General features: G+C 47.1%; 1 protein-coding gene across 1 annotated transcript in view; it reads right to left on the bottom strand.

The window, feature by feature from the left end:
• Nucleotides 1–22,468, bottom strand: part of ADAMTS17 (ADAM metallopeptidase with thrombospondin type 1 motif 17) — a 351,717-nt gene that overhangs the window by 60,814 nt on the left and 268,435 nt on the right. Inside the window, exons 19-21 of the mRNA XM_057303716.1 lie at nt 14,099–14,256; nt 11,008–11,167; nt 8,330–8,465 (exon numbers count right to left, since the gene is read on the bottom strand). Of these exons, the coding sequence (XP_057159699.1) occupies nt 8,330–8,465; nt 11,008–11,167; nt 14,099–14,256 (454 nt within the window). The remainder of the gene's footprint in view (nt 1–8,329; nt 8,466–11,007; nt 11,168–14,098; nt 14,257–22,468) is intronic.

Raw genomic sequence — 22,468 nt, 5'->3', positions numbered from 1 at the left:
GCATTCCCACCAACAGTGTAAGAGGGTTTCCTTTTTTCCACATCCTTGCCTTGCATTCCTGGGATAAGTCTCACTTGGTCATGGTGTATGACCCCCCCCCCCTTTTTTTATGTTGCTGGATACAGTTTGCTTGTATTTTGTTGAAGATTTATCAATAGTACTTGTAAGAAATATTGGTTTGTAGTATTCTTTTCTTATGATGTCTTTGGCTTTATAATCTGGATAATACTGGCTTCACAGAATGAGCTGGGAAGTGTTCCCTCCTTTTCTATTTTTGCAAGAGTTTGTGAAGGATTGCTGTTAATTCTGGTTTAGATATTTGGTAGAATTCATAAGTGAAGCCTTCTAGTCCTGGGTTTTTCTTTTGGGGAAGCTTTTTGATTAGTAATTTAACCTGTTTACTTATTATAGGTCTATTAAGACTTTCTATTTCTTCTTTACTCACTTTTGATAGTTTGTATCTTTCTAGGAGTTTGTCCATTTTATATCAATTATTAAATTTATTGGCATACAACTGTTTATAGTATTCCTTTACAACTTCTTTCATTTCTGATTTTAGTAATTTGAGTATCCTCTAATTTTTTTTGATCTAGCTAAATGTCAATTTTTTTATTCTCTTCATATAATCAACATTTGGTTTCACTGATGTTTCTTTATTGTTTTCCTATTCTCTGTTTCAAATATCCACCAATGCTATAAAATTTCCCCTAAGGACTGCTTTGGCTGCATTGTCTAACTCTGATATGTTAAATCCTCATTTCATTCATCTGAAAGTATTTTCTAAATTCTCTTATGATTTCTCTCTGATCCAGTTGTTATTTAGGAAGTTCTGCGGTGTTTTGTTTTTTTTTTAAATTTCCATGTATCAAGAGTTTCCAAATTTTCTTTCTGTTGTTGATTTCTAATTTTATTCTATTAAGGTCAGAGAATATACTTTGCATTATTTCAGTCCTTTTACATTCACTGAGATTCATTTAATGGCTTAGATGTTGGTTTATCCTGGGGAATGTTTCACATGCACATAAAAAGAATGTATATTCTGCTCTCATTGGGTAGAGGGCTCTATATCTATCTTGTAGGTCCAGCAGGTTTATAGTGCTGTTCAAGTCTTACATTTCCTTATTGATCCTCTTCCTAGTTTTAAAAATCCATTATTGAAAATTGAGCATTAAAGTCTCTATTATGGTTGAATTAATTTTCTCTTCATACTGTATATTTTAGGGCTCTGTTTTAGGTTCATACATGTTTATATAACTGTTATTTCTTTGATGGACTGTGCTATTATCATTATAAAATATTCCTTTTTATCTCAAGCAATTTTTTTGTTTTAAAATCTATTTTGTCTGGTATTTGTATAGATAATCCTGATTTTTTATGGTTTCTCTTTGCATGAAACATCTTTTTCCATTCTTTTACTTTTGAGTGTCTTTTTAAAAAAATAGAGAGAGAGAGACGGCATGCACACACACAATGTGAGTGGGGGGGAGGGGCAGAGGGAGAGGGAGAGAGAATCTTAAGCAGCCTCCATGCCCAGCATGAAGCCTGATGTAGGGCTAGATCTCAAGACCCTGAGATCATGACCTGAGCCAATATCAAGAGTCAGATGCTTAACCAACTGAGCCACCCAGGCACCCCAGGAATTTGAGTGTCTTTGTATATAAATGTGCACCTCTAAGGAGAAAAGAATAATACTTTCCTAGGCAAAATCACTCCTATCTGTGGACTATTCATTCCTGTAACAGAGCCAGCCAGCACAGGACTTGGCCAGCAGTGGCCTTCATTAGCGCCCGGGGCAAGGGTCTAATTTTCTGGAAAGCTGCCACCAAACATACCCCAAGCTCAGTTCTGAAATATCCCCAGAGAGTCGACAAGTCAGCGATACTTCATTGTACACCCCCATTGTAGAGCCATTCCTTCTTGGTCTGATCTTTTTTCCCCCAGAACCTGGAGAATACATATTTTCCCTTCATTTCCGATGGATCACTATGATCTTGGTTATATTTGCTTTTATTCCTCAGACTGAGTTTCAACTTTTCCATTTACTTTTCATTTTTTGTAACTGTGACATAAAAATCAAATGCAAACATTGAGGGCTCAATGCTGTTTATATTTTGTGACTCAGAAAAGTCAGAAAGAAAGAAGGGCCTCTTCATGGACCCCAGGGTCTACATGCAAAGCATTTCTCAGCAGGAGAATTCTGCTACCTGTGGAACTGGTATCTGGGAATTCCCTTGTCCTCTGTAATGATCAAAGGAGGGGGGATGTTCAAATGATTGAAGGGTTACGTATGGCAGAAAAGAAGAAAACAGAATTTTCAAACTCAAAACAATACTCTGAAGGCTCTCTCTTTCTCCATCTGTAATGTTCCCTAACTTAAACAAGTAACTAAAGGCTTCAAAACTTTACTATTTAATTTAAATATGAATTAAACTCTGGAATTTGAGTAGTGCTGGAAAAAAGATCTGGAATCCAACTAAATTTCTCCTCACCGTTCCTATACCATGGATAAGGCACATAATCGACCAATAATGCTATTCACCATCTCCCCCCTTAGGTACTGCTTCTTCATTCCACATGGCTTGTGGGGTGCTCCTCATTCCTGACCTGCGGCCATATGCCCAAGCGTCTGAAGAGTGGGCCGAGCCTGAAAGAGGGGAGCCCTACTCTGGAGATCCCCAGTCTAACACTGTTGACCTGTAGAAACATACAACCTTGGGCCTCGCCTCCTGCCCGTGTGAGCAGTTCTGCGTCCTGGCTTCTGTTTCTCCAGCCTCTCACATCCAGGTCATGGTGGACAGAGGTGTGGCAATTAGATTTACCTATTTTATTTTCAAGGAAAGCAGGAAACGGAAAAGCTTTAAGTTTGAGACTAGCTAGAAATGGATTAAACAATGCTATCTTTTCAGATTTTGGCTGTACCTAAAGATCCACATGTTCTAGGTTTCATTCTTAAGTCATGATCACACACACACACACACACACACACACACACACACACACACACACACACACATCATGCTTTCATAAAAACCCGAGGGATTCCATTCCATTTTAACTAAAACAAAGCACACCTGGTTAAGATAATGAGTAAAGAGGACAAATTTAAAATCCAAATACACTTCCTTGCAGATGACTATTCAATTCAATTGGCAGTGCAATATTAAATATTCTTTTCTGAATCACTCTAATATAATGCCCAGTACAGTATGTACTGCCTGGGAAGAAGTTCAAATCACAAATACTAGGGGAAACATCTAATAGCTTGGAATGGCCTTTTCAAGTGGCCAACAAGCTCTAAGAGACTGCAAGAATATTAAATCTGGGGAAGCATGAGCTATGTGTTTCAGAATGAGCCCATCTCCCTGTCGTACCCCACCCTCCTTCATCCAGCACTATCTGGGACTGGGTCTGAAGGAGCTGGCACACAGCGTTGCTCTTTGGATGCCAGATGATGGTGGGGCCTCTTCCCCGCAGACTGTGGTCAGCAAGGTGAAGGCTGCTGGCCTCAGTCGTAACAGCTGAGCTGATCTGTGATTTCTGCCTCTCCTGCCAATGTTGGGGCCAGGTTTGCCGATGTGTTTGTATTGGTGTGCAAGGTGCTGGAGAGAGGCCATCTGCCCTGCGTGTCAGATTCCAGATTCCATTTGGTTATGGCAGGGTTCGGGAGAAGTATCCACAGAGCTAGGGGCAGGATTAGAATAAAGAGGTGCTAATGGTGTGCAGTTGGGAAGGTAAAGGAAACTGCCAGGAACTTGATGGAAAAAGAGGGTTGAAGAAAATTAAAAGGAGATCAGGGGAAATAAAGAAAAATATAAGGGAAAAGACAAACATCGCTGTTGTTTTAAAGGTCAAAGAGTAACAATAATATAGAAAGGCTCTTTCGCCTTGCCAGATTCAACATGAGTTGCATTTTGGCTTCTTCAATAAAATTTACACTGTTGGGTTCTTGGGCTCTCCTTCCAGCTTACAGGATTTGTCTTCCAGGCATATCCACCCCACCTGAAGCAGCCATTTCTTCTCCAGACCCTACACATCTCCACACCCACCTCCTTTATCAAAGTTCAGTTTTTATAGATGAAATCTGATTATCTAGCAGTAATTTTCTCAGCCAATCTCGACTTTTCTTCATCTACCAGCCTAAATCCATATTACTAGATGTTCTGAAGAAAGACTCAGGTCAACTAGATCACACTCTGCAGTAATTCAAGTTTTATTGTTCAAATATGTGTGTGTGTGTGTGTGTGTGTATACATATATATTGCGTATGTACACGTGTATATACATACACGTATGTGCACGTCTGTGTTTAAATATAAATAAATACAACAAAGGCTTGCAGGAGTTTTAAAATCTATCAGAGCACACATTTCTTCAGCCAAACAATAAATACTCTTCGATGAGCCATGACACTTCATTCTTATGTGTCCTCTTTAAGAAACAATATGAAGTCAGATGGCTCAAAATAAACAACTAAACAACCAACAAATGAAACCAGGCTAGAGGAAGCAATTAAGCATTTCTTTCCGAGGCTCTGAGACAAATTTCAGGTGCTATCTTCTATCAATTTCATTTTATCCTCTGCCTTGGGAAATTCCACTCATTCTTTAAGTCTGATTTGTATGATTTTACGGAGTCAGGAAGGGAATGGAAGGAAGTGGGTCAGGAAGGCAAAAAAGATGACCCAGAAAGGTAGGTCAGAAAGTGAGGGAGGGAGAAAGCTAGTAGTTATCAGGTTCCACAAGAGCAAAGACCTTGTGGTCTTTCTTGCCTCTATATACCCTGGTACCTAGAACAGGGCCTGGTGAATGGGAAGGTGCTCGACAGGTGCACGCTGGATGAAGGAAATTACTGATGTTGTACTATGTGCTTAGGGTTCTGATGGATGCTTTTAAAAAGAGAACTGAACACTGGGCAATACAGAGTAACTCAGCATAATGACATGTCCTTCTTTGTATAAGAAGAAAGTATACTTCCCGAGATCAGACTTTCAGAGCTTGGGCTCGTGCTAAGGTTGTGGCCCCAACATCTCAGAGGACAAGGCAAGGGTAAGTAATAATCTAAGGCAGGGCCAGCAAATTATTGCTCCTGGGCCAAGCCTGGCCTGCAGACTGTTTTTGTGCAACCCAGGAGTTAAAAATCATTTTTACATTTTTAAAAGGGTTATAAACAAAACAAAGAAAACCAAACATCAGAAACCATATGTGGCCTGTAAAACCCCAAAATACCTATTATCTAGCCCTTTATAGAAAAAGTTTGCTGACCCTGATTCTAAGGAGATACTAAGCATGTGCTTCTGAACTTACTTTTAGTCTAAAGTGTGTTTGGCTTATACCTGTGTTCAGCAGGCCTGTGGTCTGTCAGAATGTTCTGTGAGCAATCTTGGAGCCAAACCGACCCAGACACACGCTTGATATGCTTCATCCAAGCTTCGAGCAGCTCTGTAGCACTGCTTTGAAGAGTGCATACCTTTGCTAACTCATGCTGGGTGATGTGACTTCTTTGTAGGTGGTTTCCTACAAGGTTTTCTGTGTAGAGTCTTACAGTGCAATGAAGTCCCCTCCTAGAATATCTGTGTGTGGCAAAATCATAAGGGTGCTGCTTTGGCCTATTGGTGTAATGGTGAGAGGGCTTTGTTATGGAGCTTGAATTCATTTGGAATCTAGTTGAAATACTCAAGAAGTGACTTAATCACCTCTCTTCTGTCTTTCACTAAACCTGGGACATGTTCGGTCATTGTCTCTGATTACGTTCTGCTCTATTTTTCCCCTCCCCCCCTTCTCTGACCCTAATTACACTTATGTTAGAATGCCTGATAGTATCCCACAGATCACTGAGGCTCTGTCATTGTCAACAATCTTTCCTTTCTGTTTTCCAGACTGGATAATTTCTATTCTTCTACCTTCAATTTTGTTGATCTTTTTTCATTATCTGCTGTTAGGCCCATCAAAGGGAGTTTTTTAAAAAAAATTTCAGATACTGTGTTTCTTGGTCCTAAAATTTGGTTCATTTTTAGAGTGTCTCTTTTTTGTGCTTAGATTTCCTATGTGTTCATTGATTGTGACTATATTTTTTCTTATGTCTTTGAGCATAATTATAATAGCTGCTTTGAAATTCTTGTCTGCTAATCTCAACATATGTGTCATCTTGGAGTCAGTTTCCATTATTGTATGGATCACATTTTTCTGTTTTTTTCCTATGTCTGGTAATTTTGGACTGTATCCTGAACATTGTGAATACTATGTTAATCTAGAGCGGTGCCATTCAATAGAATTAAGACATCAACCATATATATAATTTTAATTTTCTACTACCCATATTAAAAAATCAAAAGGAAACTGGTGAATTTAATTGTAATAATGTACTGCATTTGACCCAATGTGTCCAAGGCATAATTATTTTAACATGTAATCAGTATTAAAAATCACTAAGATATTTTATCTCTTTCCATACTAAATCTTTGAAATCAGGTGTATATTTTTACTTTTACAGCACATATCAATTTGGACTAGCTAGTGGCTACCACATATGGTATGTGATCAATAAAGTTAAGAGTATCATTGTGAAGAATATGGAGGCTTGGTCCAATAAAAGCAACCCCATCATTATGGAAAGCAGAGTGTCTGACAGTTTTTAAACTTTATTCCTTGGTCCATTCCTTGGGTCTACTGTGATATGAGGGAGGGCAGAATGCACTGGGCTACTCTTCCCCATCACATAGGTGTTTCAATTCAATCAGAGCAACTCTGATTTCATGTTTTATGTTATTTGGTTTATGAGCATAAATTAAGAAATCTTTGGACACTAAAATTTATAGTTTGAAGTCATAAGTGATTTTAAAACATGATTCTTGAACGGGTCCCTAAGATCCTTCTCACTCAGCCATGCCCTTGAGCCCGTGCTGACCTCCCCTCTTCTAGATTCACTTAACCTACTTTCTAGTATGTCACAGAGCTGAGCTGTCTCTGTGGCCTGTCTGATCTTTGGTCTTCACAGTGGCAGGACTTCCTTCTTTGCCCCCCAGGGTGTGTGTGGTTGCCATCAACGGATGGGTCTGTGGGATGGCTGCTCAGAGCCAAGATGCTCGGGAAGACTTCCCCAAGTGAGCTGTTCCTCATGGCATTCAGGGTTAGGGCAGAATTTCATCCTTTTCTTTAAATTGAAGTATGATTAATATACAGCATTATATTAGTTTCACAGGTACAACATGATGATTCAATAATTTTATACATTACTCAATGTTCCCCACAATAAGTGTACTCACCGTCCGTCACCAGACAACACTGCTACCATCTTACTGACTATATTCCCTATGCTGTCTCATTCAGCTCCATGACTGATTTATTTTGTAACTGGAAGTTCCTACCTCTTAATCCCCTTCACCCATTTCACCCATCCTCCCACCCACCTTCATTCTTAACTTGCTAAGGATCACACACAACGAATGAAACAAGTCTCACCTCTTGCTTTCCCTCCTATCTTCCCTCTCCCACTCGCACACTTGACCAGTTTGACAAAGCAAAGGGGGTTGGCATGAAAACCCCATGCTTTGTGAAACTTTTGCACCAGACAAGAGGCCCAAGTTGAGCTTACAGAATTGCCATGTCAAAAGTCCAGCTTCTTCAGAGAAGAAAAACATGCATAGAACCACAAAACAAAAACCATGCACCTCAGCCCAGAGCAGAATGGGAGAACAGGGGTGATACTACACACTTTACCAATCACAGTACGATGCAAAGTCTCACTGAAATGACCGGAAATAAGGCAGCTTAACTGACAAGCACATTTCACACAATTCATCTCGGTTGACAGCTCAAGAAAATTCACTTCAGAGCATGTGAAGTATCATGGCCATGGAAGCTGGGGTTGGGAACAGCAGTTCTGACAGATTCTAAACAATGAACACCAAGATCCCCACTCACTGGTGTTAGTTTCAGCCGCCGGAACAGACCCATCACAAACAGTAACCTGTGTGACTTACTCATGGGTGCGCGCACTCTGTGATTTCCTTTTTTGCCAAGACAAAATAACTTGGGGGGAGCCAACACATATCAGTTGGAAGTATGTGATGATTTTTTTCTCCATGAGATGTTCTTAGGGGCCTGCTAAAAAATGCCTTCTAGCTAGGATTATACATTTTTTTCAGAGCTCTGGCTTCGTAGCCAGAAATTCAGTATTTCGAGCAAGCAGAAATCACTTAGCAACAACAACGGAATATGGCACAGAGAGGTACCGTGGTATTAACTGTGTAACACTGCACCCCACCCCCCCAATGCATGGGTGTTTCTGCCCTGACCCTAGAGGGTCCAAGCTTGAGAACACAGCTCCTTACCGTGACTGGCACGGATGTGAGTTGCACCTTCGGACCTGGGGCTCTGGACGGCTTGCTTGAGGACAGTCACTGTCATTCACCAGAGTCGTGGTCTTATTAACAATCCGCGTGCAGGACACGATGGTTCTGCGTTCCCCTGGAAACCAAACCACAGGGAACTGAGAAGCTGTACACACACCTGGAAAGGCCATCCATGGATGCAGATGGAGGAGCATTCAGGTGTATCTTTTTATCAGTTTGTCACGTGAAGTGACTGTTATCATGCTTTACTGGTTGTCAGAGAGAAAGAACCATAATGTTAGGGATGAGGGTGTGTAAGACATGGCAGGGCCAGCATGGAGCAGGAGGAAGATTCTAGAACAGGATCCAAAAAAAGGCAACACCACACATTCGCTATGTTCTTGGACAGCTTGGGATTCACGGAGGCCAAAGTTCTGATTTGGGTTTAATTTCCAACAAAGATTGCCAATCTCTTTATCTGTTCTTTTGATATTTAAAGTCTACAGAGGTCTGGTCTTGATTAAATACATGTACATCAGCCTTCACCAGAGATCCTAGCTACCTATTAGAGAATCCCTCCAGAATTGCTAGGTAATAGTGAGAAGCAGGGAGGCTGGTTTGAAGGACACACAGACCTGCATCGTCCAGGCGGGCAGTCTAGAGCCAATCTGAGAATTTGTTTAGCTGGCCAATGGCTACATGTCCTCAGCATCACCTGCATTTGGGGACTTCACTACCTGGTTACCCCAGATGGGTACAGCCATCCTCTGGGTGTCTCCAGAGCACCCTATACCCTGCTTGCTCATGATTTTGCCAGGGAGGCGGATGACTGGGAGCTAGGAGGGTGGCTTCTGGAGCCAGGCTGGCTGGGTTCAAACTTGGCCGCATCACTAGCATAATGATCACAGGATCGACAGCTAGCCGCCATGATTCTGTGCGGACTGTCCTCAGTGATTCATTTCCTCAATGAGGCTGGTTCACTTAACCTCCCTGCGCCTTAGGGTGCTTCAGAGACAGTTAGAATTCACTGATACACATAGAGTGTTTCGAACAGAGCCTGGTTGGGGTTAGCACTTCATATTAGCTATATTCTGTTTTTATTATTATTTGGGAAGTATAGCTATACAAGAGTGAGAGGATGTCAGGCACAACTCTTTGGACCCCAGATTCCTCACTCAGTCTGCCGCCTGGAGAATTTGTCCTTTAGGGATGCCTCGAGAGTGTGGAGTCCTGAACGATACTGTCAGCTCTCAATGCCTGCAGCTTCAGCCTTGTGTGAGTATAAGAAGCATGGGGCCACCTCAAGCCACACTTCAGCTTTGGCTGCAGGTCTGACAGTGGTGAGTCCTCAGCTGTCATCTGGGCCGACAGTGACAGTAGCGGAACAGCACTCCCCGGATCCCCAGCCGAGGGGAGCCTGCTAACTGCTCCATTTGCAGTTTTAAGTTGCCCAGGAGAAGTCTGGCATTTGGCGATATGGGAGGTGCTGCCTTTGGAGGCTGTAGGGCCACTGGCACAGGGGGACAGCTGAGGGATGGGGGGCTCTCAGGGAGCAGTGCAAAGCGGGACAAGGACAGGGCTGATGGAGGATCCTGGGGCTATGCCAACTGTCAGGAATGCCTGAGAAACAGGCTGAGAACAAGCAGAGAGGACAGTGAGCCAAGATGTGCAGGACAGGGAGGGAATTCACAGTTGACCCTGGCAGTGTCTGATGGCCCAATCACGTTATAGCTGTAATTCTTACCCATGAGAAATGGGACAAGTCGCTTAAATGGTAAACGATCCTGTATGTATTGGATATCTGACAAGCATCATCTTGGCGGTCAATGGCCACGCAGGAACGGGTATTGGTGGGGCCACACCACTCCCCGGGTTGGCATTCCAGAGTCCAGGTGAACTTTCCATCCTAACTCTGTGCCCATCAAAACCCACCCACCCTGTGTCCCACTTCCCATGATGGGTGGCTGTGTGTCCTGTCAGGGTGACAAAGTACATGGTCCCAAAGGGCTTCTAGCTAAGAGCTGAGAATGGTTTCCCCCTGCTCTCCCTAAACCTCCCAGTAATGGGTACGGTGCCTTTTGCTGATACTGATTTTTACAGTGTGGCAGTCTGCTCCATGCAGTGGGCATAGGAGTGAGTCACTCTATTATAGAGGAGAGGAAATTTTCATATAAACAGGGTAAGTCATTTGCTAAAATATGGCGGCAAATCATGAAGCCAAGACTTGTGCTCGGAATGCTTCCCTGGACGTGGGAGCTCTTTCTTTCCACTACATCCTATAATGGGGTACCCGTGGCAAAGAGAAGAGTATTTGGGGGCAAAAACATCTGGGGGCTCTCCACTGAACGGGAACAGGTGAAGGTCTATTCTCTTCATCCCCAGGGTCACTCACCTGTCATACCTGCAATGTACCTGTACAGGGGCCAAACCCCTGCTCAGGGCAGAGTCCGAGGGCCCCGTGCCATAGGCAGAGCGCCTGTGTGGGCACAGGAGTGTGGAGGACCATGTAAGTGTTTTGCAGGGGGAACTGCAGTGGGATGTGGGTACGTTCCCATGGAAACACAGGGGACATGGCCAGCCTTCCCCATGCCCTGTGCGCCAGCCACAGAGTGCCCCGAGTTCGCGCCTTCCTTCGGCAAGACCCCACACCCAACAGGCCCAAGACCCCGGCTGCTCACCTCCTCCACACTGCACGCTGCACCCTTCCCAGCCGCTGTGGGTCCAGATGAACAGAGAGTCCTGGGATTTTTCGGGTTCACTCTGATTTTCCGCAGTGTAGTTGACAGGCACGGTGTACTCGTAATGGATTCCATAATTTTGGTCATGAAACAGCAGCACCTGGATCAGAAGTAAAAATCAAAGGCCGTTTTGAAATGGAGCGGAAGCCCACAGGCTTGCTGAATTTGCAAACTCAGCCGCACTGTGGCCGTCTCTCTACCGGGGTAACCAGCTCTCTTCTGGGTTTCAAGACTGGTTCGGGCTAGGGGAGCTCCCTTATTTCAGTCTCGGGGTCCTCAGAGAATCAACTCCGGGGCAGGCGTGTATGCACGCCCTTGCCAGGGAGCTCTGCTCTCTCCCCCTGGAGAGAGGCCAGCTTGGATGAGGACTTTGGGGAGGAGCCAGTTTGTGGGCTCTCACGGCGCTTTACAGGGAGAGCTGCTCCACGCAGAGCACAGAAGCCGTCCCTGCAAACTCAGCCACGAAGCTGTCCTTGTGGGTAAGAAAGACAAAAATATGTGGCTTTGACCTAAAAAGGCATTGAACAGATAGGGTGACTCTACACCTTTGGAAACAAGCATCACTCGCCAGTCACCCGGCACCTGCCGTGGTCCCGTGTTAAGCCAGGCTCAAGGGCAAACAGAGCCCCATCGCACAGGAAACTTGGAGACTTCTGCTGAGGAGTCCAGGGATGCCTGAGCCTTCTTGCTGCCACAGGAGCTAGGATGGTGATGCCCACAGGGTGGCAGGAGCCTGGCTCAAGGCTTAAAGCTGAGAGTGAGGGGGTGCGGAGCCGTCCTGCAGCTTGGGGACGCTTGGGTCTGAAATCCTGGTGAGTGAGCAGATGGATGGGCCTGCCCTTTGTCTGGCAAAGTGGGTACTAGCCCTGTAAGGACAGAGGTGCTCTACCAGCTTTATTTCTCCACGTGTAAGGGTGCAAAACAAGCCCTCTGGGGGGAGCCTGACTGGAGGTGACGGGTCTAGACTTGGAACCAGTGGGCATTCCTTGGTCTAGGCAGCAATCAAGTTCATTTCCAGGCCCCTCCAGGCAGCATCAGGCAGACTGTGCTCCACCTTTCCTGACCTGGGGAGGCCCCCATGCTGACCCTGAGAACGTCCCAGCCCCCCAAGGGCTTGAGCTACAGGGTGGGGGTGAGGGGCTAAGAGCAGCCTGAACCACATAAAACATCCACTCCTCCAAGAAACAGGCTTGCAGTAATGCATTTGGAAAAATGCCTCCAGTTAAAGAAAAAAAACAAAACAAACCCTCTTTAAAAGATCTTTATTATCTCAGTATGGGAATAAGACTGGTGAATCAAGAATCCATATGAAACCAATTTCATGCAATTTTGCAGCCACATATAATTTGCGTGTGTGAGTGTGTGATTGGTTTCAAATGCAGGTCCCCGTGGCTCTGCGGGTGCTCCTGACCCTGCAGGAAATGTACGCACCCCAGTTTGGGGACAACAGACTCCTATGTAGAGGCAGAGGGGCACTCCTCACTTCTAGATTTAAAAACTTGAATTACTCATATTTCAAGAGAAAAAACTGATTAATATTAAAGAGGGTTGGGACTTCACTGAGTTTTGTTTATCAGGCGTGGTCTGAATGAATCTGGGCTGTGCGTTTGCTTTAATGGGCTGACGATTCACTCACAGTTTATGAAAGCTTCGGGCAGGAGAGGGAAGTATGTCCACTGTAGGGTTTGCTAGACAAAGCAAATTCACGCGCTAACAGGTGACACGGCTACCTGGGTTTATCTTTTCTTTATCCTGTCTTATGCTTCCTCTTGTACCCCTTCTAAATCAGGACAGGAGGATTTGTTCTAATGCCTTAGACTAGGAAATAATCTCATCACAGGGCAGTGGCTCAGGGATGGTCCACGGGTCCCAGAAATCAAACTTGTGGGCGGGGCTACGTCAGCCGTGGATTTAGTGGGCTGAGTGTGGCAGCCACAGGTTTCTGGATGGCTGAAGTCATGCACGGAAACCAGTTCCCTTTGCTCTCTCGTCTGAGGCTGTGGCGGGGGCAGGGCTGTCATGGGCGATCCTGTCCTGGCCGCCGGTGCTCACAGGCAGAGCCAATCTCCTCAGGAGATTCCCTGAGAGGTGGCCAGAGACTCTTCTGGGTGTCACCTAACTTTGAAGGGCCACAGGTTGCCAGGGAACACAAATTAATGGAGAAAAAAAAAAATTTCCAAGCAGAGACTCTGGCAAGCACAGGAGACAAAATGTGCTTTGATTACAGATGCACCAACAGCCATGGAACACGTTCTTTGGAACGAGACGTGGAATCAATAATTATGAGCTATCAGACATGAGCCATGGGAACTCCTGGGCCTTAAGAAGGAAACAGTGGGATTTCCTTTCTCTGGTATCTTAGGACTCTTTAAAAGACACATCACTGATGTTCAAGTGATTTGCATGGTGTTCCTCCCCCACCCAAGACAACAGGTAAGACGAGGTGGCCCCAACCCGGCCTGGCTGCCCGGGTTCCGTGAGACTACCCTGGGAGTCCATCATCCTGTGAAACCTGGTTCTCCCTCTCCTGATTCCCGAATGCCTGGTGCAGAGACGAGTCTGGAAAATCTGAGTGACACTGGTTTGGAAATGGAGTCAACAGTTCATTTCCAAAAGGTAGTTTCCAGTGTGGACCCACAAACTGTGGGGCGGACCTGTGCCATCTGATATAAAAACAGAGACTCTGAGTGGGGCTGTCTGCTCCAGGGAGCCAAGTCTCCCCGGCTGTCACATGGCCAAGCATTTCCTTCCTGGAGGCAGTTCCTTTTGAAAAAGATGGGAGCTCTGCCAGTGAATAGCCAGGGCGAAGTATGGGGAGGGGAAAATTCTCAGGCATGAGAATAAGAGAAGGGATGAGATAAGAGAAGACGAAGAGAGAGAGAGAGAGAGAGAGAGGCTTGAGCAGCAGGTGTCCAGGTAACCCACTAGGAACCAGGTGAGCTCCTCTCCCCAGTGCCCCTAGGGAGGAAGGGAACTGGCAGGACCCTTGGAGCCTCAGGACCGGGACAAAGGCAAGAGCACAGCAAGTTACCATCAGATGCAGTGGTATTTTGGTTGGTCCCTTGGCAGAAATCTTCTCCCACAGGCCCCTTCTAACGTAGCGCACGGTTGTGCCCGCAATCTGGTACTCTCCAGGGAGCTCTATCTTCCAATCGCTGTTGATGGATCTCTTATTGGTATCTTTCAGAGCTAGCAAGAAAAGCAAACATCATGGAATCAGGGGGCATCAGTCTGCCTTTTCAGGGGAATCTGGGTGTCCTGAGGGGTGGGTTAGAGATCTCCCTCGACACCTCTACAGGGGAAAGGAGGAAGGTCTGCAGTGATAGAAGGTGAGCTTTCTGGAAGCTGGGAACAGAAGTCTGGCTCACGGGGGGCAAACAACTCAAGACCCGAAGGACCCTCTGAGATAAAACATCAGGGGATGGAGACAAGCGCAGCCCAATCACATTTTACTAAACTTCCAGGGTAAGGGTCTTCTGCCCGATGGATGAATTCTATTTTAATGTGTCCAGGGCTACAGAGAGGGGTTTGCTGCTTTAGTGAAACTCGTCAACTCATTTGACTGTTACCTACCTGGGGCTTTTTACAGTTATAGCCTAATCCAGCTTCTCCTAAGGATTTGAGAGCCCCACGTTAGTAAAGTGGGGACTCCTTCAAGAGATAGTTGCTATTCTATTAAATGGCAGAGTCTGGGATCCTTAGCCAACTACGGATGGGACAATAGGGCTCGGACAATGCCACGAGGGTGGGGCTCCGTGGTCCTCGGGTTCACGCTCTGCTGGCTCACACCTCCACTCGGTACAGAATGTGTTGGAAGAAACAAAATCAAGTTTGCTGATCGGCCAGAGCAAAAATCCAGTTTTCCATACAAGCCATATATTGATTATCTGAGTGCTGACTTTCTTGTATCCCCTTGCCAAGGTTTGGAGTCATGTCGTTCTCATGATGAGAGCATTCTGCAGTGAAATTCTTTTTTGTTTGTTTGTTTCATTTTGATATTTAGGAAAGACAAGAATGAAAAGGTACTCTGGGATTTGGGAGAAGGCTGCAAATGACAGTAGGTTGACAACAAGTCTTCTGTCACTTAAAAGATGAAACTCCCAGGACACCCTGGGTGCAATGCCTTCCTCTCTGCAAATGAAGCTGGAGCCCCCCCTGCCCCCCCTGCCCCAAATGCTCATAGTCAGCAAAATCAGGTTCCACCCCATTCCCTCTTCTCTGCTTCCCGAGGCCGGAAATAAAACACCGGCATTTAATACTGATTTTGGATAATGAGAGTTGAAACCAAAAAGGGGTTTCTGTTAGCCCTGAATCCATGAGCCCCAAGGCTGGGTCAGAACCTGGTTGGACCTGGTCAGGCTACCAGCAGCTGGGGGATGCTGGGCCCCTGCTTCCTCGTCTCTAGGACATTACGGTCCCAGGGCTTGCTCCCACCCCACCAGGCTGTCCTGGTGCACACAGAGAAGAGGCATGCTCAGGACTCCTTGCTTGCTTCTAGGATCTGCCACGAGAACCTAGGAAAGAAGCAGGAAGGGTTGCTTTCCAGTAGAGTGACTTCTAGTCGGGATTTCATATCCAGGGTGGTTGTTCAGAGCAAGTAGTTGAGGGTTACAGGACTCCAGGGAAAGCTGAGAAAAAAGAAGGCTCTAGCTCTTGGAATCCAATGGTTCTTTTCAAGAAATTTTACCTGCTACTGAAATTTCCTGGCTACAAGAAGGAAGTAAGAATGTCAGAATACTCACAATCTCTGTCCTTTGTCCCTTCCTCAGCCACGACCTACCAGCCACCTTTCAAGGGGCATGTTCTTGGATTTAGCCCCTACATGTACTTTTACCCACTTACTCTTCCCAACAACTCTCCAAGGTAAAGCAGTATTTTCCCCTTTTCGCAGATGAGGAAATGGGGGCACAGAGAGGTTAAGTTACCTGCCTAAAGTCACACAGCTATGAAGAGTGGACAACCTGAACTTAACACACTGAGCTCAGCACTCATCACTCTGGCAATTTAAATTCCCATATTCTTTAGGTTATAGCCTCTATCCAGACTCTTACAACAAATGCAAAAATGATAAGTGTCATACTTGTTTTCCAAGAGAAACACATTCCAGGCCCCAACTGCTTCAGGGTCTCACGTTCTATATACCCTTATAAATAAAACAAAAACTGGAAGACTGTTCTTTCTACTTCTCTGTAGGTTTGGAAAATTGTTTCTTGCACACACACACGTAAATTTGGTTTCAGATATCAGTGCAGGCTGGTGGGGAGTGGCAGACAGACACAGTGAGGGGCCAGAGTCCTTGAGGAATGGTCTCAGAACAAGCTAGGGAAGCACAGGGAGCAGCCGACGCATGGCCCTGGCCAGTCAGGGCCTCCTAGCTGGGTATTGAGGACACAGCTCCTGCCCTCAGGGAGCTCAACATTTGGAAGGGAGACAGGTGAGAAGACAGATAAACACAGTATGGCTTCACAGGCTCTGTGGCAGAAGCCAGTTCAGGGCCCGCAGATGTGTGTGTATGGGGGGGGGGGCAGGGACAGAGGCAGACGGGGAAGACTTTCTGGAAGAAAAGCAGGGAGAAGAGGTGGCCTGGGCGTGTCCGGCAGGCATGCACTGTGGCCATGATCACTCTTCGTGTGAACACTGCTCTGTGTGGAGAAGCAGGTGGGAGGTGAAGCAATTTTTTCCCCTAGAAGTCTGGCTGGGAAAAGGAGGCAAGATGAAGAGTGGCTCTAAAGAGTGGAGAAGGAGAGGGAAGTTTTACTGTTCTTGTTATCGGGATGGGAGACTCGAGCATGGTGAGACCCCCTCCCCAACCCGGAACTTGGAGCGTTAGAGAGATGGGCAGAAAGAGTTTCTTTAGAGCTGTATGCTGACCACCACCATGCTCGGCCCACCCCATAGAACCCATTTCCTACACTCTGGAGCAGCTGCTCTCCTTGTCACTGGCTACCCACATGCACTCATGGCCACACCTGGGCTGGGGCCTCGGGTTTAAGAGTGGGGCCCTGACGTTGTTCTCATGTTATGGCTGCTCTGAATGGCGTGTTGGCTGCCTGGCATCGCTCTCTCTTTCTTCAAGTAACAACAACCCAGAGTTTCCTTTGGGGGTATGTTCTTCCTCTGACCACAGTTCCACATATGGGCCCATCACCCAACCCTGGACAGTGAGAGTCAGTTCCAAGACTTCTATTCACCTTGGAAGGAGCAGCTTTCTTTCCACAGGACTATGAGACTCCATGTAAATCTGGATTACCGGTGCATGGGAAGAGGCCCCCAGATTAAAGTCAACTGAGAGAGGACAGAGGTGCCAGGGTAGAGAGGGACAGTTTCCCGTGATGTCATTTTAAGCCCCTGGATCCCACAGTGCCTGAAGCTGATACTTAGCAACTGAGAACTGGGTTTGGCTTTCACATGTGTCTTTTGAAGGTTGTTTCTTTGTTGCTGTTGTTTTGTTTTGTTTTGACATACTAACCATCTAGGGGCAGGGCAGCTTGGGAAAGAAGATGATGACTAGTGTGGACTCCTAGAAACCACCTTCGATCCTTAGCAGCATAAGCTTCATACCCCGAAATTTAGAAGGCTGGGCCTATTCTATGTAGGCTTTAAACTATCTCCTGTGCCTCTGCTCCTGTCCGGCACTAAGGTCCAGGATGAGTTGGCTCTTTCTCCCTCAGCCTCGTTTGAGCATTTCCTCAGTCCTTTGTGTAAGGCGCTTTCGAGTGCCTTAGTGAGTTACGCACTGAAAGCTACCCTGCCTCCATGCCAAAAGTCAAACATCTGGGGGGTTAAGACTGGGAAGGACTGGAAAAAGTGCAGGAGGGCACACCTGGAGATGATTATAAAACCATCCACAGAAACAGCGCATGGAGGTGTGGGGGCCAGCCTGGGGAGCCCCGCTTCTGCCAGCAGAGGCACCTGCTGTGGCTGACCCAGGGGCCAGATGGAGAGCCAGCTGGGGCTTGGGGCATGTCAGCCTCTGATCACCAGAGCAGGGTCATGCCTGTCAGCAAGGGGAAGTGCTGAGAGGGGCAGGTGGAGGAGACATTGCAGGAGGCGGCCTAGGAGGAGTGGATATTGGTCAAGGAAGGCGGGAGGGGGAATGTGAGCGTGGCAGGCTGCAGCTGGCCAGCTAGGCCAGAACGAGGTCAGTGGCCAAATGGGGAAAGAACACGTCAGACGGTGGAGCCCTGGTAAGCAGCTCGCTAGGGAGAGAAGCCCAGATTTACAGGGCTTGTTGCTACCCAAGGTGTAAATGCCCCCAGCATGGTAGATTTCAAGCCAGCCCTGTGACCTCAGGGGATGCAGAGCTCCTCCAAGCCCCACACCGCTGCTGGGGTACCCCCATGAGTTCAGAAAATGCCTGGCCTTGCTTTGGGTGGCCTGGTCTGGAGCTGCTGACTCGGGAACTCTCACACGATCACAGCTTTGGGGGTGTCAGTGGGGCTCTCATGGCCCTAGAAAGAATAAACTCTGCGTGCCCAGGATTTTCTTGTGGTCACCTCTGCGGCCACAACGGCCCGTTGGCACCCCTTCTTCAGGACACTTTGATCGTGATGTCAATCCTTGACAAATTTTGCCATGGGAGGAAAAACACAGTTAAATGTAGGGGCTCGGCAATTCCTAGAAGTCTGGGGTTGCGGGGCGCCTGGGTGGCACCGCGGTTAAGCGTCTGCCTTCGGCTCAGGGCGTGATCCTGGCGTTGTGGGATCGAGCTCCACATCAGGCTCCTCCGCTATGAGCCTGCTTCTTCCTCTCCCACTCCCCCTGCTTGTGTTCCCTCTCTCACTGGCTGTCTCTATCTCTGTCAAATAAATAAATAAAATCTTAAAAAAAAAAAAAAAGAAGAAGTCTGGGGTTGCTTCAAACCTACTGACTTTGGGTGAGGAATCTAGTCAGCAAGAGCCAAAAATGTGCAAGGTGCTGGGGTCCAGTGGTGACACTGGGACTTCCTGCTAAGAGGGGAATTTGGCCCCTGAGATTCCTTCAGAAGGGCGGGAACAGCTGCCTCAGAGAATCTGCTGGAACATCAAGATCATTATTAGGAGCAAATACGTAGGTTCAGTGTGGAGTCCAGTGAGAAACCCAAGTTGTGGGGCCACGTCGGCTCCAGACAGTGGGAACGCACATCAGCCCCTGGCCCACCTGCATCAGCCTCCACCCCAAGCGAGCTTCCCTCAGCAGGGTTTGCGAGAGCTGGTGGGGCAGAAGCTCCCAGGCCCCTCGCAGGAGTCCTTTCCAACGCTTGTATATAATGCTGCATTCTTTTTCTGAAAGAAGGCCCCAGAGTTAAGATTCGGGCCCTACAAGTTCTTGTCCCTCTCAATCCTGCAGCATCACGGGTCTAGGCAAGCCCCCTGTATCTGTAAGCAGGTTGAGTTAGTTTGCATTTGAAATTAGGATTTTTAGGCCTAGAAATTCAACAGGGGCTATTGAAAGGATGACACAGGCTTTGATTTGACAGGCAAATAATAAAGTGACGAACAAAGGGAAATCCTGAGCAACTTGATTCTGATCTGTGCTGTCTGAAGTTGTGATTTGCTGGGGAGGAAATTTTTGCTGGTTCTGTCTGGGTCAGAGGCTGGATGTTTTAAGCCACCATCCAAAATAGAACAGTGCCTGCTTTTGTGTATTTGGCTTAGAAGCCGTTAGGAGCCTCTCAGCAGCTAGAGAGACTTTTGCAGGGATGAGGGTGGGCACATGCTCCCTCTTGCTACTGTGGCAGAACAAAACCATTCCATGAAGGAATGGCCCAGAACGTAAGGTCACATGGCAAATGTCCATTTCTCTCCCGGGCCCCTCTGCCTCCCTGTGGACATCTACACATCTTCCCTGGACTTCTAGGCACTGTGGCAAAAGCTCCTGAGCCACTCTGAAGAGCGGGGGTGGGGGGAAGGGGGTATTCCTGCTGGGAGGGCACAGCTCTTCCGTCCAGTTGGCTGGAGGCACACTGAAGGGGTCCAACCCCATCCGTAGGCCCCCCTCTTGCGTGGCGCTGTGCAGAAGCTGGGCTTCTTTGTGTCTTTCTCCCTCTTGGATTCCACTGCAAGACTTGACCCACAGTCAACCTACTTCTACTCCTGGCATCCAGTCAGTTCCTTTTATTTCCACTCGGAGTTCTCCCAGCTCTGTTCTTAGCTATGGAAGCAAACTGCAGAGGCATTTCCTGTGCCAGGTGGTTTGGAGCAGAGAGCCAGGCAGCGTGGGCTGAAGGTAGGTGGGGTGAAATTCTTCAGGAACGGCTCCCAGCAAATGTGAGAGAGTAATTCAAAGTTACACTGGGTTGACTTCCAAAGCACCCAGCGCCGAGTGGAAACAAGGCTTGTTTGAACTAACTTTAGAAACATAACGAGTGTGGACCACCTTCGGATTTGCCCTCATTCACACACCAGGCCCTGGGCTCCTGGGATTAAAACATACGAATAAGATAAGACAAAAGCTGGTTCCAAGCTCCCTTGGAGGCCCAGCGTTCCTGGGGAAGTTGTCCTGAGATCCCGAACCAATATCTTTGGGATGGAGGTTTGCCTCTTTGAAGTTCACACAAAGAAGTAAAAGCCATGGGCAAGTGTAACATGTGTTCTCCGGTGAAAAGACGTCCCCCTCTGCTGATGTCTGGTGATGACTGAACACATCAGGGCAATTCTGGGAGGCTTGTGAATGGCTGCAGACCCAGATGATATGAGGGGTTTGGATGGGCTCCTGAACCCCTGGAGCCTCTCCTCCTCAGTGAAATAGGCAAAGCAATACTTTGCAGGGCTTTTGGGGGCGGTGATGAGTCAGGTCTGCAAAGTGGGGCAGGGCTTAATGCCTGGGAGCCACAAATGTCAATGTTCGTGGCATCTGCCCGTGTGGCCCACAGACTACAGGAGCTGAGGGGAACCACCAGGACAGCTGGTCCCCCCACCACGGGCAACATTCACTAGTTACATGGCCTTAACATGGGTTCCAGGGAAAAGTTCATTTTTACTATAGGAATTAGAAGTTGAGCAATCTAAAGGATTCTGACATCCTTCTGTCCTTCTTATCTTGCCGCAGGAAAGTATGGATGATGTTCCTACTTTCTACGGACATCTGGGGCTGGGTCAGGGGCAGGAATGGTGCTGGGAATCCTGGGAATCCCCTGCAAGGGACTTGCTCGCAGGGACACCTGCTGGCGCTTTGACAGAAGAACCAATCAGTTGACCTTGGGATGGCACCAGCTCCTGGGATACTGAAATCATGTCAAAGGCAATGTCTGCCACCCTCCAAGGCCCGGTGCCCCCCGGGAAGCAGAAATGTCTCTTCCAGGTAGGTGAGGGCTGATGTACCAGTAGAAAAGTGTAACTTTTGGGGGTGACAAAAGCTTCCAAAAGCAAATGCTGGTGATAGGGCTTCCAAAGCAAATGCTGGTGAGGTTGACCCAATTTTCTTAGGGGGGCAGAGAGGAGATGGGCTCTTTGGAAATTTAGTAAAAAAGGCCACCACTCTGGAGAAGCTGCCAAGAGCAGCCCAAGGCTATTTTAGAAAGCTTGTATAAGCATCATTCTATCTGTAGTGACAGCTGGGCTACTGCAGAGAAAGAGGCCGGGCTAGACTGGGACGATGTCTATGCTGGGAGAGCAGCTGATGAGACCCATGTGGGTGTCACCCTAAGGGATGGTAAGGTCCTACCCTGGCAGCAGGAGCAGCGTGGCCTCAAGGAGGCGGGGTGGATGGCAGAAGAGAAAGCCGCAGAGGAGGTGACAGGGCTGCCTGGGACACAGTAGGGACCCCAGGGGGCTGCTTGCTGGTGAACCCTGGTGTGGGCACTCAGGAATAAGAGCTCTCAGCCCCACTCCTGCCTCTCCCCAAGGCACGTGTGTGCGGATTAGCTCGCTGTCTGCAAACGGTTCTTATAGGACGGTGGTCTTCATTGTAAACTTGCCTACTACGGGTTTATTTTATGTCTGTCTAATCAGATTTTGAGTTTCTTTCTTTTTTAAAAAGATTTTATTTATTTATTTGAGAGAGAGAAAGAGAGTGAGCATGAGCAGGGGGAGGAGGCAGAGGGAGAGGGAGAGGGAGAAGTAGACTCTCCGCGGAGCAGAGATCCTGACCCGGGGTTTGATCCCAGGACCCTGAGATCATGACCCGAGCCAAAGGCAGACACTTAATGGACTGAGCCACCCAGGCACCCCAGACTTTGAGTTTCTCAAGTAGGGACCATTTCAAAGAAAGACTGAGATCCTTCCGTATCTACAAAGTCAGGAATGTGGACAAAGATGTAATTATTTTAGTGATAAAAGTTGACAGGAAAGCATTTCATGAGCAACTTCATTTCAGCCAAAACAACTTAATTCTTAAGTTTGAAGTCAGAGAGAGAGAGAGAGAGAGAGAGAGATTATGTCTTACATATTCTTGTCAATCTGAAACGGAGCCTTGCAACACA

The sequence above is a fragment of the Ursus arctos genome, unplaced genomic scaffold (assembly GCF_023065955.2).
Source record: "Ursus arctos isolate Adak ecotype North America unplaced genomic scaffold, UrsArc2.0 scaffold_28, whole genome shotgun sequence".
NCBI lineage: Eukaryota > Metazoa > Chordata > Mammalia > Carnivora > Ursidae > Ursus > Ursus arctos.
This window is presented reverse-complemented; position numbering and strand designations above follow the sequence as displayed.